The following is a 16,504-nucleotide window of genomic DNA, read 5'->3' as shown; positions in this document are numbered from 1 at the left end:
TCCCCAGCCACTCTGGGCGGCTTCCAACAGAACATTAAAATACAACAATCTATTAAACATTAAAAGCTTCCCTAAACAGGGCTGCTTTCAGATGTCTTCTAAAAGTCTGGTAGTTGTTTTTCTCTTTTCACATCTGGTGGGAGGACGTTCCATAGGGCGTGCGCCACTACCGAGAAGGCCCCCTGTAACTTGGCTTCTCGTAGTGAGGGAACCGCCACAAGGCCCTCGGCACTGGACCTCAAGTGTCCGGGCAGAACGATGGGGGTGGAGACACTCCTTCAGGTATACTGGACCGAGGCCATAAATGTTGATAATTGCACAAGGTAAACGCACATACCTAAGTATATAAACCACATGCCTAAAACAGTACAGGAGAGCAATCAAAAAGCCATCTTGGGTCTCCTAAAGACACTCAATATTTCCTCTGCCTCCTTAATTCCCCTTGCTTGAGAACAGGTAGGCAGATAGCAGTCAGGGGAAGTTCCTGAAGGGATTCCTCTCCTTTATCTATGAACCTCCTTTGTATTAATTGTCATTGTTTGCCCAGATGCTTAGCATTGAGAGATGTCTGACCGGCATCCTGATTGTCTTATCAAATGCTAATGTTTTGTGCAAACTGTGTCTGGAACTATGTAAAACTTGCCAAATCCTCAGGAACATCACACCTTGGCCAGCCTGAGCCACATTAACCCCACCTTATGTGTGATGTAATTTCTGACTGTAGAGGGCATGTCCTTCTGCTCCACGCCGAAATGCAAACCCTTAAAAAAGACGTTTCTTCTTAGTTTTGGGTCTCTCTTGCCTCCTTGCAAGGAGGGGAGGGAACTCTTTTGCAACAGAAAAATAAAGATCTCCCTTACTTTCACAGCACCCTGCCTCCATCCATTCATCTCTGACCGATCATGGACTTAGGGGAATCAATCCCTTGGGGAGTTGAGCAGCAAAAGCCAACCACCCCTATTTCTCTATATCAAAAGTAATTGCTGGGGTTGCTTGTCAGGTCAGAGCAGCTTTGAGGAATAGAATCCAAGCAGGCAGAACTGACCCTCAAATTTGTCCTAGCACTTCCATAGCTGACCATGCTGTGGGAGGTCTAAATATCCAGTCTGGGACCAGTATTATATGTCTCCCACCCCGGGGGCTCCTTTGCCAAAGAGAAGAAATGAGTTATTCAGACCCAGTTCCTTCTCTGCCACCATCCGGAAAGATCAACGAGTCTTCTGCCTTTGCCTTTTATCAACACTTAATTCCTGCCTTCCTTATATTGGCTCTGTGACTCCATGGCAGAAGGAGGTCTTGTCTCTGGGTCCAGGAAAATGCAGTACTGTATATGTTTGCTGGTGTGTGTTATTGAGTGCTATTTCCATGCTGGGCTTGCCAGTTCCATTCTGGCTCCCTTCCCCACTCAGCCTTCCATCTTCCCATATCCACACCATCAGCTAAAAACGAATGTTTCCAAAGCATAACAAAGCTAACATGTTGTGCTGCTGGTTTGTTTGTTTTTTACATTCGTAATGTACAAAAGAAAGAAGGGAAACTCAACAACATACGGTAGGTTAAACAAGTAAAGAACAATCCCCTAATTTGTGAATGATGAAGTCTCTTTATATGTACAAATGAACAATTCCGCCAGAGTTAACTACAGCAAGGCATTTAATGAAGCTGATTGTGTTAAGGCAAGGACCAGTTTAAACATTCTCTTTCAACATTTTTGTTTAAACATAAACAAAAATCAACATGATTCTCCCATTGTCATTTCATATACTGTACCTTGATTGGAAGGAAGATTGATGTTGGTTAACTTTTGATCCAGAGTTCTCTTTAAAATCTCACATTTATTGAGTGTTCCTACTAGCGCCTACTGCAAGTGAAACATGAAAGTTCGAAGTTCTTCTCCTTAGATTCCAACTTTGTCTCTGTTTGATGCAGACCTCCTTTAACTACGAATTTGTGACACCAGACAATAAGAAAGATCAAACAGCGCATTGGGAGTTAACAAAGTCCTCTAACAATAAGAAACAATATATTGGCAACTGTCAATGCCATTTAACTGTATAAAATGTATAAATAAATAGTAGATTTGCAATAAGAAATAGTGTTTTACAATACAATAGCTTGGTCTTCCACTTGATCACTTGCTTGTAACCAGTGCTTGGAACTCTAGAAAAGCAAAAGCAAAACCCAGATTTAATTATTTTGCTGTTGAGAAAACTGGACAGCTTTTTTCTTTTCTTTTTCAGAATCCATATTGATTCTCTCTAAAGATGTCACACAGTTCTGCCAGAGACTGAATTCAGTGGTTGCATACGCACCGTACATTTTAAATGCCCCTCAAAGAATCCTGGGAACTGTAGTTTACCCTTCAGAGAGCTACAATTCCCCACACCCTTAGCAAACTACGGTTTCCTGAATTTGGGGGGAGGGGAGGGGCTTTAAATGTAAAGGTGTGCTTTAAATGTAAAGGTAAAGGGACCCCTGACCATTAGGTCCAGTCATTACCGACTCTGGGGTTGTGGCGCTCATCTCACATTATTGGCCGAGGGAGCCAGCGTACAGCTTCCGGGTCATGTGGCCAGCATGACAAAACCGCTTCTGGCGAACCAGAGCAGCACACGGAAACGGCGTTTACTTTCCCGCTGTAGCGGTTCCTATTTATCTACTTGCACTTTGACGTGCTTTCGAACTGCTAGGTTGGCAGGAGCAGGGACCGAGCAACGGGAGCTCACCCCATCGTGAGCCTTAGGCTCTGTGGTTTAACCCACAGCGCCACCCGCTTTAAATGTATGGTGCTATAAATACACCTCTCTACCATTAACCACCAGGTTTTTCACTGTGTGTATGTTTGAACACAATTTGCCAGCATGGGCCACCAAACCCTTTCTCCCCACTGTGCTACCAATCTCTGTTCCCTGCCTGGACCCTTCCCCACATACCATTTACACTGCGGAGGAAACTCCTATTTTCTTCAATTTGAGCTCCCCTCTTCAAGGGAAACTCTAGATTGGGGGCCAGGAAGAGGGGAAGGTTAGAGACCCCTGCCCCTCTGCCCCTCTCCTTTGCCATTTTACCAAAGAAGTACATCATATTTACAGTACAAGGAACAAGAATCAAATTCTGGGTAATTTGCAAGATAGAATCATAGAACCTGACCTTTCTGTTTTTGGATTTTAGTTTGTCTCGGAAGAAAATTCCAGAAGCCCTGATCGCTTTTAGTTTGCTTGTTGTCATAAACTCCCCATCACCACCATTTTGATCTTATATGAAGGATAATAGGACATGCAAGGCATACATGTCAGATCCAGGTCAACTAATGGGTAAGCATTCCACTAATTTATCCTCACCTTCCACTCCAATTTTGCCATCTCCATCGGTGTCACCTGCCGCCAGGAAAGCCTTGGTCTCCTTGTCAGTCAACACTCTGGCACTTGGTTTGAAATTCTGCATGAATTTTCTGTCAAAGAAGAATTGATTGATGAGTGATAGGTTAGCAAGCTGCAGTGAGGCTACAGTGTGGTTTTATCAGCGTTAGCCATGAAGCATTCCTTTCTGCTGAAAAGAAAAGCCTATGCAAAGTCTCCCCTCTTGCTAAGAAAAGCCATAGGGCAGGAAGAAATATATTTGTAATAGTCATAATAATTTGTTAACCTCTGGCATCCCCTCACCTCCAATACCCGCTTCATATAAGTTACTGCTTGCGCCACCCCAAATTCTTTCACATGCCAAAAGTCACTCCCCTCCCACTCGTCCCGCCAACCAAAACAGTCCTATTATTCAAGCTTTCACAGGCCATTGAGATCTCATCTGCTTTCTGCCACTTGGGCTGCCAATCTGGGTGAAACGGAAAACAAATTCCACACTCTTGCTGTGCTTCAAAGTGCTTCATTTCCATTCTCCTGTACTTTCCACAGCCCTTGTGCTTTAATTTGATGGGAGAGGCAGGTGAAGCTTATACTAAGGAATGCAAAAACAGCTACTTTGTTCTGCTATGTTTCTTAACCTCTGAGCCCTGAGTATGGTTCCGTAATTCGTATGGAATGCTGCAAAGGTGCCACTGGGGGTCTTATATTCGGAAAGCTCTGAAAGATAATGGTGGCCAAAAAGAGAGAGAGAGGAAATGGCATTACCAGAAAAGTGGGCCCTGATCTGCATAAAATGTGCATTTGTTTCTTTATATGTATAGGTGTAGCTTTAGGATAATTGGAATAAAAATGCAGTAGATCTCACCCTAGTGGGGAAGACACATCAGGAGCAGGTGTTTGTCTGCTCTGCCTGCTTTCCGGATGCTGCTAACTGTTGATGGACAACTTCAAGTGCCCTCCTGCTCTCTCTTCGGAGGGTTCATTAGCTTTAAACCAGATAGCCTTTCAACCAGAGGACTGTTCTTTAAGACACGTGACGATCACCCTATGAAAAAACCCTACTTCAAGTCTTAGCTTTGTCACTTAATATCTGCAGGCAATGCATTAGCCTTTGCACCCTTGTTGGTAATTGTATGTATGTATGTATGCATGTATGTATGTATGTATGTAACATGTATACCAGTTTATATTTCAAGAAATGACTAAGTGGTTAGCATATATACACAAATTTTGCATTCAGTACGACTGCAATGGTTAATAATAACAGTAATGATGGTGATGATGCTAAGCCCCACGTAGAACAGACCCACTGAAATTAATGACTCTAAGCTAATCATATCCATTAACTTCAATGGGTCTACTCTGAGTAGGACTAGCCCTGAATACCACCCACCACCATCTTCCATAGGAACAATACAGTGCTGAAATAATGCATATGTAGCACTCTGATCACTAACAATGGAGTGTTTTCAAATGCTAAGGGAAAGTGCAGAGAAAATCAAGCACTTTGAAGCATCCTTATTTTAGTGGGAAAGAGGCAAACATATATTTACTATTTATTTAAAACATGCATATCCCAAACAGTGTGTTTACGTGACTCGTACTTTTCCCACTGATACCAATTAAACTTAAAAGTACTTAACTTGGGCTGGATTGTACCTAAAGTATTAAAGTGTGTGTGTGTGTGTGTGTGTGTGTGAGAGAGAGAGAGAGAGAGAGAGAGAGAGAGAGAGAGAGAGAGAGAGAGTTGTCTGAACTATTTGCTTACATCTCCACTTTGAGGAACATTTATGCTCAATAGGTTGGTTTCGGTGAACTGTGAATGAAAGGGCAATAGTCACTAGTGCTACAGGGACACAGTGGCGGTGTGGTCCTCTTGGGCTTGCTGATCTGATGGTTGGCGGTTCGAATCTGTGTGGCGGGGTGAGCTCCCATTGCTCTGTGCTAGCTCCTGCCAACCTAGCAGTTCAAAAGCATACCAGTGCAAGTAGATAAATAGGTACTCCTGTGGCAGGAAAGTAAACTGTTTTTCTGTGCACTCAGACACTCATCACGGTGTCCCACTGTGCCAGAAGAGGTTTAGTCATCTGGCCACATGACCCGGAAAGCTGTCTGCAGACAAACGCTGGCTCCCTCGGCCTGAGAGCAAGATGAGCATCGCAACCCCATAATCGCCTTTGAATGGACTTAACCATCCAGGGGTCCGTTACCTTTACCTAGTCACCAGTGCTGTTCTCTTTATGCTTAAGAATTTGTGCCATGCTATTACTGGTATCGCGGGTTAAACCACAGAGCCCTAGGGCTTGCCGATCAGAAGGTCAGCGGTTCGAATCCCCGTGACGGGATGAGCTCCCATTGCTCGGTCCCAGCTCCTGCCAAGCAGTTCGAACTCCTAGCAGTTCGAAAGCACGTCAAAGTGCAAGTAGATAAATAGGTACCGCTGCAGCGGGAAGGTAAACGGTGTTTCCTTGTGCTGTTCTGGTTCGCCAGAAGCAGCTTTGTCATGCTGGCCACATGACCTGGAAGCTGTACGGCGGCTCCCTCGGCCAATAACATGAGATGAGCGCCGCAACCCCAGGTTGGTCACGACTGGACCTAATGGTCAGGGGTCCCTTTACCTTTTTTATTACTGGTAAGCTCTATAACTATTCTTCTGCTTCTGATTGTGCAAAAGGTTGCACAAGTTGTTGAACAAGCAAATCAACTTCTTTGGATCTAGTTTCATTTTGGATCTAGTGTCAGGTATGAAATAGTTTGTCCATAAGTGGAACACACCTTTTCATCATGAACATAAGGTGCCTTCTGCACAAGGGGGCATATTTGGACCTGACCCAATGGCATGCAGGTTAATGACCGATTGTAAAACTGAAAATTGTCTCTGGGAAAGGAATTTTTTTCTCTTCTACTCACTGCAGTTCTTCTTCCTCAATGAATCCACTCTTGTCCTGGTCAAGGACTCCAAATACTTTTGCCAGTTCTTCCTTAGATTTTTTGCTTAGACCCGTTTTCTCAAAGAAGCTTTTGTAAGTGAAGGAATCGGGAGCTTTTGAAGTAGAAAAATGAAAAGAGATGGTGAAATATTGGACGAAAAAGGAGGGGAGAAGTTAAAGGAAATAGATTCCCCACCCCCTGTCCATTGTACATGAATGAGCATGATTTGTCTCCCCAAAAATGTCATCTTTAGCTTTTCCACCCTACCATATGTTTTCAGGGAAGTTTGCCTTTGGGGTAGCAATCCTGCTCGAATCAATTATAGGACTCAACAAAGGGCCCAGGACAAATCAAATTACCATGGGCCTCTCGAATAGGCACAGTAAATAAGAGTTGCATTTTAAGCTGGATGTGCACTGATACAAAAATGCAAAGCAATTTGCAACTTGAAATTCACATAGTTTCGGCTGTGCACGTTGGGTTTCAGCAGCTGGAATTATCAGTCTAAAAGGAGTCATGAGGCCCAAAAGTTGGTCTTGTTTTCAAAACCAGGCTGGACAGGTATAAAAAAGGACAATGATAGAACTTCCTTTAGGAATCAGGAAATGCCAATCACCACCTTCAGCTAATGGTTTCGGACCAACAAGCAGATCATGCCCCCCCCCCAATGGAGGCGATTGCAGAATGTTCTCTTTGTATGCATAAATAAATAAATATATATCTATATTTAAAGAAGATCAAAACAAATATAAGTGAATGCCATGTTGCAAGTTGGACATAAGGTGAGTCCCACCAGGTAGAGGTGCTATCAGGCCAAGACTTTGGGGCAGAGGTCTGGGGTCCCACTATGCAAAATGAGCCAGAAAAGCCCCAAACCCAGCAGGGCTGGTGAAGTAGCACATGCTGTCATCTAACAAATGCCCTCCCTCTCCTTAAGGTCACTAAACCCGGAGTCTAAAATTACCTAACTGCACTATTGGCCCAGGGTCTGAAAAGTTTGACGACTCTGGCTCTAAATCATGCTAAGATTGCAGAGTTCAATTATAGCTTAGGGAATAGTCTCTCTGAGAGGCTCGGCACTAGGGGTGAAGGTGAAATCTGATTCTATGGGCATTTAAAGCCAGATTTATCAAATCCACACTTTCCAAAACGATATGTGAACTGAAACACAGCTATCCTTCGAAATTCACACTTATCCGAATTTTGCAATGCAGTTATCCAACCAGTGTTTACAAAAAATGCATATATTAGAAGGAAGTATGCATAAAACCGAAGACATCAATGGAAATAACATATAAAAATGCATTATATTAGGGGAAACTGCTGGCAAAAAAACGTGTACATCAGTAAAAGCTACATATAAAAATGTGTTCGCTCAGAGAAATTTGCACATAAATGCTGTTAAATTTTAACCAGGATTATTTTTTTAAAAAAATAAATAAATATTCAGCTTGTTGCAAAATGTGGAGAACTAAATTTAAGACTGGGTAAATGAGAAACAGTGAGAACTGAAAATGACAGATCCTTCCATCCGAACTCAACATGTTGGTCTTGCACATGCACACTTTGCTGTGGTTTCCAAACATATCAGGTACATACAGGAAGATCATAAACTCTGTTGTCTGCAGTAGCCTTTGGCATTGGCCTGAAATGACACCATATCCAGGCAATTTTTAGGAGGAGGAGGATGTCAAGCTACTGGCACAGTTGTGGGTGCTGCTTAACGGGGTGGGGGAAATCCCTTGGGGGGGGGGAGGAACTTGTGCTACTCCAGCTGCTAGAAATTTCTCCCTGCTCCAACCCCGAGAATTTTGGTGAATTTGTTCTTGTAATTTCTCTGCAGGCAAACAAGGTAGGGAGTTTCAAGAGGCCATTTGCTCCCAGCTCTGGAATTTCCCTTTGCTCACCCAACAGCCACCACAAGAAAAGGAAGGCTGCTTTGCTGATTTTTCTGCAAAACTTCTGGATCATTTTTTGGAGGCACCCAATATTCTCCCACAGTGATGCCCACACACATTGGGCCTTTGAAATCAGGGTTTTTCCTGTTAAGATTCCTGACAATAGCAGCAAAGAGGGTGGCTATACTGTAATACATCCACTGGTTGTATTGCTCTTTGCACTTATAGCCTATTATTATTATTATTATTATTATTATTATTATTATTATTACCCACTAAGCACAAGCAATAACAACCTTTTTTTTGTATCTGCAATTATTACAAATAGTGTTATCACAGTTGTCATTCAGGGTTAGCACAAATTTTAACCAATTACATATAGAATGAATGTTGGGGGAAACAGAGGACGCACCTCCTCTTTGTGGTGGTTAATATACACAAAGAAGGAGGACCATGAATTTGATTTAACAGATTTAAATCACATTGGATACAGCCCCATATTTCAAAAAAGTTATCCTCACCCAGGGCTAACCTAGTTTTGTATTAGCTTCTTTGCCTGTGTGATCTGCCATCTCCTGTAGTACAAGTATCTAACTGAAAAGCCAGATGTACACTTTTAGAAACAGGGTTCTTTTTTGTTGTTTAAATATTCTACATCTCTATCTGTCTTAAGTCTGCCTTCTTTATGAGGTGCAGACAACTCAAAGTTATTGGTCGTGACAAGTTCACCGCCGAATAGATTTTGGATAGAATTTGTTCAGTTCATAGACACGCAATTTCTAATTTACAAAATGTTGTGGCTTGGCTGTGTTTCAATAACTGGTTATGTTACTTTGTCTGCTTTGAAGAAGAAGAAAACTTTTGGGGAAGGGTTGTTTGTTTGCTTTGCTTTGCATTTTTAGGAAAGCGTGTTTTAGAAAAAGTGTCTGTTTCCAGGAATAGAGAATGGAAGAGCAGGGAGAAAGTTACAGATTTCTTTAAAATATATTGTTTGCGTGAGGCTAGGGAAACCAAATACTTTTAAAGATAGAAATTACCTTGGCAGCTTTTCAGGGCAGCCTCAATGTCCGCATCAGACAGGATACCAGCGAAAGCCATATCAAAGCTATAGGGGGAGGAGGGAGAGATAGTTAGCTGAGGTTAAAGACAGAAAGGAAATTTATGTGCTAATAGGGGCATTGGAAGCTGCCTTATACCGAGTCAGACTATGGGCCCTTCTAGCTCAGCATTGTCTACTCTGACTGGCAGCAGCTATCCAGGGTTTCAGAGAGAGATCCGAATAGCATTTTCAAGCAGAGGTTACAAGGTGCATGAGGTCTGAAGAGTAGTCGGCTGTAGCTGCCGGAGCTCAAGTTGATCTTGGCTGTTCTGCAGCCACCAGATGGGGGGTAGCGGCACGAGCTCTCATTGTATGCTAGGAAATAGCAGCAGCAGCAGCAAAAGCAATGATTACAGTCCAAGGCAAGGGAGCTGCCATTCAAAACCAGTGAGCAGAGTTCCTTTCTCCAAAAAAATAAAAATAAAAATTATTATTATTATTATTTTACAAAATCCTGTTGTCCACCCAGGTTGTGCTTTTTTTCCACCAGGATGGTCACGAAGGAGATTAATTTGTTCTTCTCTGATCATTGTTCCCCCCTCCCCCAGTTTGCACAAACGCCAAAAACAAGCAAAAAAAAAATTGTGGTAATAAGAATAAACCTCTCATTGCTTGACATCTTGTTTGGTCTGAGAATCTTGATAAGTTTCCATGCAGGTGGCTATTTTTTTTAATGGTTTGGTTGTTGCCAATGGCTGCAAAAATAATAAAAAATGGGAGGAAAAAAATATCTCTAGGCTGAAAGGCTAAACTCACCTTGTGGATGTTTCCCAAAGCTGAGAGTAGAAAAGGGGGCAGAAAGATCTAAGACCTAAGGAGAGCTCTTCTCTTAGGGTATTTGCTTGGGCAGAGACCTTTTCTTATATAGGCTTTAGTTAAGACCCCCCAAGCCTTTTACAGAAGTCCTGGGACCACGTCATTGCTCAAATGCCCCAGGGGATAAGATACTGTAGCTGACAAGACCTGCTAGCTAATCAAATTGATATTTATATCCCAAAGGAATGTACATCGGGTCGTAGACAATATAGCAAGTTTTCAGAGCCACACAAAGTCGCTCCCCAACTGCTGTCTCCTAATGACACCCAAGTAAAAAAAATGATAATTATAAAATATAAAGTTGGAACATTCCCCCTACCCCCATTTAGAACTTTTATCTAGTTTTCTATTAAATGATACATCAGAAGACTTTGCAGGGCTGTCTCTGTGCTTCCAGGAAGCAAAAACTCTGGGTTCAATGAGGCTAGTTTGAGAGTAAAACTGTGCTGTGTGGGTTGGTCTCCAGAAATAAATCATGGTCTACTCTGAGGAGACCAGTTATGAATTCCCACTTACCCTGCCCCTTAATCATCAATCCTACACACCACTAGTCCTGCAGTATATATGAAAGAAAGATTAGCAGCCAGTGAGGTACCACAGCAGTATCATACCTCAAGTCCCATTAAATTCAGTGGGATTTACCTCTGAGTAAACATGCATAAGGGGCGCAGGTGGCACTGTGGGTTAAACCACTAAGCCTAGGGCTTGCTGATCAGAAGATCGGTGGTTCGAATCCCTGTGACAGGGTGAGCTCCCGTTGCTCGGTCCCAGCTCCTGCCAACCTAGCAGTTCGAAAGCATGTCAAAGTGCAAGTAGATACATAGGTACCGCTACAGCGGGAAGGTAAACGGTGTTTCCGTGCACTGCTCTGGTTCGCCAGAAGCGGCTTTGTCATGCTGGCCACATGACCTGGAAGCTGTACGCCAGCTCCCTCGGCCAATAATGCGAGATGAGCGCCGCAACCCCAGAGTCGGTCACGACTGGACCTAATGGTCAGGGGTGCCTTTACCTTTACCTTTAAACATGCATAGGATTGCACTCCATACTTAAGTCTTTGCCTTTATTTATTTTATTAAAAATGACACACACCCCTATAATATTTTCAATTACCTTAAAAACCAGGTTACTAACCAAACTGACCTGGACCCTGCGATCATCATCTGAGGCCCTTTGTGTGTGCCTCTTCCAGAGGGTGGCAACATGAGAACAGGCCTTTTCTGCATGGCTCCCCATTTGTGGAAAGCTCTCCCCAGGGAGGCTCGCCTGGCCCCTTCATTCCATATCATTAGTTGCCAGATGAAAGTGTATGGGCTGATTAACATTCTATGGTCTTCGATGTATTTTCTGTTCTCATTTTGTATTTTTACGTTGTGAACCGCCCTGTGATATTCGGGTGAAGCCTGGGCAGTATACAATTTTAAGTAATTAATAGAAGGGAGTAGGAGGCTTAAACTGAGGGCGGACCAGGGGTTTCAGGAGAACACATGGCTTCTGTTTGAAGAGCAAAACCCAGAGCAGGCACGGCTCTAGGTGTAGTCCCGGTGGCGCGGGGCGCCAGGGGGGGGCGCTGCGCGACAAAGCCGCACGGAAGCCGTGCTGCGCGCTGCGGGGGCGCCGGAGCGATCTCTGCGCCTCAGCGCCAGGGCGCCCGACCTGCTTGAGACAGCCCTGGCCCAGAGCTCTAGAAGAGAGGCCTCTAGTACTGCAAATATGGTGGCCCTAGGAAGGGACCATCTAAGCAGGACTCGGCCTTTGCATCTGCCCACCCTTGTTAATCATTAGCAACAGCTACGGTTGCTTATTGGGACCTAGGTGGCGCTGTGGGTTAAACCACAGAGTCTAGGGCTTGCTGATCAGAAGGTCGGCGGTTCAACTCCCTGCAATGGGGTGAGCTCCCGTTGCTCGGTCCCAGCTCCTGCCCACCTAGCAGTTCGAAAGCACATCCAAGTGCAAGTAGATAAATAGGGACCGCTCCGGCGGGAAGGTAAACAGCATTTCTGTGCGCTGCTCTGGTTCGCCAGAAGCATTTTTGTCATGCTCTCCACATGACCCCGAAGCTGTCTGCGGACAAACGCTGGCTCCCTCAGCCTATAGAGCGAGATGAGCGCCACAACCCCAGAGTCGGACACGACTGGACCTGATGGCCAGGGGCCCCTTTACCTTTACCTTTATGGTTGCTTATGAGGTGTCTACAAGGATAAACAATAAATAAACAATAAAGCCCATCTGTAGGGTTGTCAGACTCAATAGAGGACAGGACTTCTGTGCCTTTAATTGCCCTGCTCTCTTTTGAATCTGGAAACCTTAAAGAGAAACCAGCAGACCCTTGGTTTAATTTCCAAGCAAAGGGTCTGCTGGTTTCTCTTTAAGGTTTCCAGACTCAAAAGAGAGCAGGGCAATTAAAGGCACAGAAGTCCTGTCCGCTATTGAGTCTGGCAACCCTACCCATCTGTTAGGGCCAAACTCTGACCCCCAAATTAGCCAGCCTCTATGGCATTTAGGTAATGCGAAGGCCCCTTGGATTATATAAATTCAACTCTAAACGCTCCGTCTTAACTGGCTCATGGATTAAGCGGTTTGGCTGCTTCCCCACTTAGAGCTGCTTCTCCTGGCAGAAATTATACACATGCTTGAGACAGAGAGATCTGGAACCATCCCAGAAGTATGTCAGCTTTTGAGAAGGAACTCCCTGTACCATAACTGGCTGGAGGTCAGCCCATTCCAAAGCAGTGAGCTCCCTTGCACTCGGCAGCTGAATATTGCTTCTCCAGCTCAGGGGGCAGGGGGAATGGAAGATCTTCTGCAACGGTCTACCGAGTGTGGTTGTCAGGGACTGGGAGGGATCTGAAGAGTGTGCGGCAGAGGCAGGGGGCCTGGGGAATGACCCAGGAGAGGGGGCCAGCGGTTTATGGGGTTTGGCGCTGCCTGCAAGGCAGGAGCCAAGGTGGGGAGGAGGAAGAAGGTTCAGAGCAGTCTGAGACAGAGGGAGGCATGCAGGAAGTCTCAGAGGTGAAGGAAGAGACTGTTCAGATGAGGGACGGGCCAGTAGACTCACCATCCCCCGCCCTGCCATCTCCTAGAACCAGGAGGGGCTTGAAGGGGCAACAGCATCAGTTGCTTCTATGTAGGTAGAGCCTCAAGATGCATGTGTGTGCTCCGTCAGATGAGGGTACGTAAGCTTGTGTGTGTGTGTGGCATGATCCCACTGTTACGGCAACTGCTCAGCAGGGCACAAACCTGGGGGCAGCTGCCTAGAGGTGAGAAGTATATGGAGCACCATGGATGTTGTTGTGAATGCGTTTTTTGTCAATAAAGAATTAATTATCGGACATGTACCTTCCTAAGCTGGGGTGCCTAGGACTGTAGTGTTGAAACAGCAGTCCCAAAAGTATTGGGGCTTGCTGTCTTCAGACCTAAGAACATTTACCTGGGAATCAACCCAAACAAACACAGAACAGCTGACTTCTGAGAAAACATACACAATTGGGTTGTGCTCTTCCTGGTGAGCGTAGCATGAGTGTTTAAATTACAGCGTGGAAGTGGACATCCTATTTATCCTTCTCTGAGATGCACAGTGCACCTTTCCTCAGAACAGGTGTATGCAGTTATGCAATCTCTTGCAATGTGCCAATAGGTGGCACCAGAGGAAGGTAAGTACCAGAAATAATGCATCTGGTACAGTCTGTTCTCTAGCTCCATAAACTAAATAATGTTCGAGTTTGGTAAATATATATGTGCAGAAATAAATAGTCTGGGTAAGACTGCTGGTTGAAAGGAAAAAGAAAAGTTGCGGTTTATTATTCATGGCAAACAAAGCCATTCCCTAAATATAAGTTTTACATGTGGCCAAGATGGAGTCAATAAATTAACACCGTCACATGCTATCTCATACTTGGACTGACCAACTTGGAGAAGAAGCAGGAAGCAAGTGAAATCCGAGAGGAAGTGATTCCATTTACCAACAAGTAGTTATTAAAAGAGAAGGAATCGGCGAGGGGGAAATAGGTTGCCTTTCTGTCTATCGCCCCCAACTGGTTCAGGTAACTTACTGCAAGTGTTGTTGCACCACTCCCAACCAATAGAAAGCCTATTCTCTCACCCCGTTGGTGGCATATAGGGACATGCTCAGCTCAAGTTGTGTTCCAGGCAAATTGGATTATGTTGCAATGGTTGTGCGTTTTCACTAGAGACTGGCATACTTGGGTACCTGCTGAAACCCACACCATTTCACCCTGGAGTCTCCCAGTTCTGTTCCTCCTCCTGGGACTGTCTGAAAACATGACATGAGGCAACAAATGTCACCCTGCTCCAAACCAAAGTGCAAAGGGCCCAAGACCAGCTGCATCATTAAGCCCTGAAGCAGAAAAATTAATGAGCGCCTGCCATCCTGAGTAGCCAAAAAGGAGGCAATGCATCACCACCCCAAAAGAAGGTGTGGTTGCTTATGTTAATTAATATGGATTGAGGCATGCAAATGTGGAAATAATGACTGTAATTTAAATAAAAATGAACTACACCCTAGTGAAGAAGACTGTGACGATGCAACTTTCCTGCTCCATATGTAGCCCCAGTGCTAATGGTTGATGGGCAACTTCAAGCTTCCTTTTGCTCTTTTCTCCTAGTGCTCATTTTATCTTTAAACTAGGCTTGGATCGGAAAACCCTTCAGATAGAGGCCTGTCTTTCATAGAACAGGACACGCAGTCATCCTGGTGACAAATAGGCAGTTGTCCTTTGTAGGAGGGATGTATGCCTTCAACCAACGTTCTCTAACACAATATCAACTTCTGGTAGTGGGTCATATCGGACCCAAAGCTGCTCATTCTGTACTGTACTTCGATGTGGGGCGCCCGCGCCAAAAAACAAACAAAACCCCACTAGCTTATGGACAATTCACTAATTTCTCAACCTATTTGCCTCAGAAGGTTGTTGTGCACAGCGAAACCGCCTCTCTGGACTTGGAAGAAGGGTAGGATATAAACCATTAAATATCCACGTTGGAACCATGTCAAGCAAATGAACAAAAATGCAAATACGAAAGCTGCTTTGAGTTTTTGAATCTTGCCATTCAGAGAATTCATAGTCAGCCAAGAGGCGTTTATTTCAGTACCTCCTTCTGAGAAATAAATCTAACCCATGGCTCCCTCGGCCTCTCCTGCTACATTCCCCCCCCCCCCTGCCAGTTCACCTCCCGCTGTCTCTGTTTCTGTGAAATGACCGAGTGTTTTGCCAGGCTGCTGCGCTAAGACCACCCCCACGTGGGTTGGCTGCTAATTCAAAGGAGAAACCTTAGCAGTCTGGGTGTGAGTGTGGGATGCCTGCCTCCATATCCTCTTTCCCTTTCTCTGCTCTCCTCCTCCTCCTCTGTGAAACCATTTGGACTGCTTTCCGCTTCTCCTACAGATTCTCTCAGCCCAAGCTGCACACACATCTTCCACAGGGCCGGCCCTACCATTAGGCAGAGTGAGGCAGCAGCAGCAGCAGCAGCCACCTCAGGCGGCAGGTGAGCAGCCATGAAGTGCTGGAGGACAGAAGACTGTGTGTGCCCTGCAGCTATAGCCCTCATGTGTGCTAAACTACAAGACCCCTTTGCCAGTGCTGACAGATAAAGCTGCCAACCTCCCCTTTTTTTTAAATCAAGGAAGACACTATCTTATCCTTTGTCTCAGGCAGCAAAGTATCTTCTGCTGACCTTTATCTTTCACCATAGGCAGCATGATGTGTGCAGGTGTGTATTGGGGAAGGTAGCCTTGCTCCTTGCTTTAAATATATGTGGATCTAAGCCTTCACCGACACCATGGCTCTGGCTACAATGCATTGGCCGTAAATGACACCCCATCCTCTCTCTTCTCAAAGTTGCTCTGGGTGGCATGCATGATTATCCCCCTCTCATTTTAACCTCCCAACAGCCCTGTGAGGTAGGTTAGGCAGAGAGTGACTTACTTGCCCCTTGATATTCCTTAGTTGTTGTAATCTGACATGCAAACCAGTACGTCGCCCTGGCTCTCAGAGGCTGGCTCTGTCTTTCCTTTTCTTGGGTTGGGTTCCTACTTCATGCTAGCAGTTTAAATGGTAACACTTCTTTGCAAGATGGTTTGCATTTCTCTTTAGAAGCTAAAGGGTGCATTTCAGCCGGCTGAATATATTTTGTTAAAGCTCAGTTTGTTTCAGAGGTTGAGCCTTGCCCAATAAATTATGCGTAAGATTGCAATAATGAGAACTGTGCTATGTGCTGCTGCTCTTTAGTGTGTGGGTTTGTGCATGCATATATACATATCAAAGCTGCTTGCATTTTGGAGTGCATGAAATAGGATTTTGGATCCTTCTTGGGGCTGTGGGGGTTGTCACAATGAGCTCTTGCATGACAAATGTTTACCGCTACGCTGCTGATAAAAGAAGAGG

The 16,504-nt window shown here is 44.7% G+C and overlaps 1 protein-coding gene across 1 annotated transcript; it reads right to left on the bottom strand.

Annotated features, from left to right (window-relative positions):
• Positions 1–1,583: 1,583 nt before the first annotated feature.
• On the bottom strand, positions 1,584–10,160 carry LOC118093065 (parvalbumin, thymic). The gene is made up of 5 exons (XM_060282467.1): positions 10,044–10,160; positions 9,226–9,293; positions 6,270–6,402; positions 3,342–3,451; positions 1,584–2,160 (listed from the first exon to the last, which is right to left on the bottom strand). Exons 2-5 carry the CDS (start codon positions 9,284–9,286, stop codon positions 2,132–2,134), a joined length of 333 nt encoding a protein of 110 aa, XP_060138450.1. The 5' UTR covers positions 9,287–9,293; positions 10,044–10,160; the 3' UTR covers positions 1,584–2,131.
• Between the last annotated feature and the right edge of the window lie 6,344 nt (positions 10,161–16,504).

The sequence above is a fragment of the Zootoca vivipara genome, chromosome 14 (genome assembly GCF_963506605.1).
Source record: "Zootoca vivipara chromosome 14, rZooViv1.1, whole genome shotgun sequence".
Lineage (NCBI taxonomy): Eukaryota > Metazoa > Chordata > Lepidosauria > Squamata > Lacertidae > Zootoca > Zootoca vivipara.
Note: the sequence above shows the minus strand (reverse complement) of the source record. Positions and strands in the feature narration are given on the sequence as shown.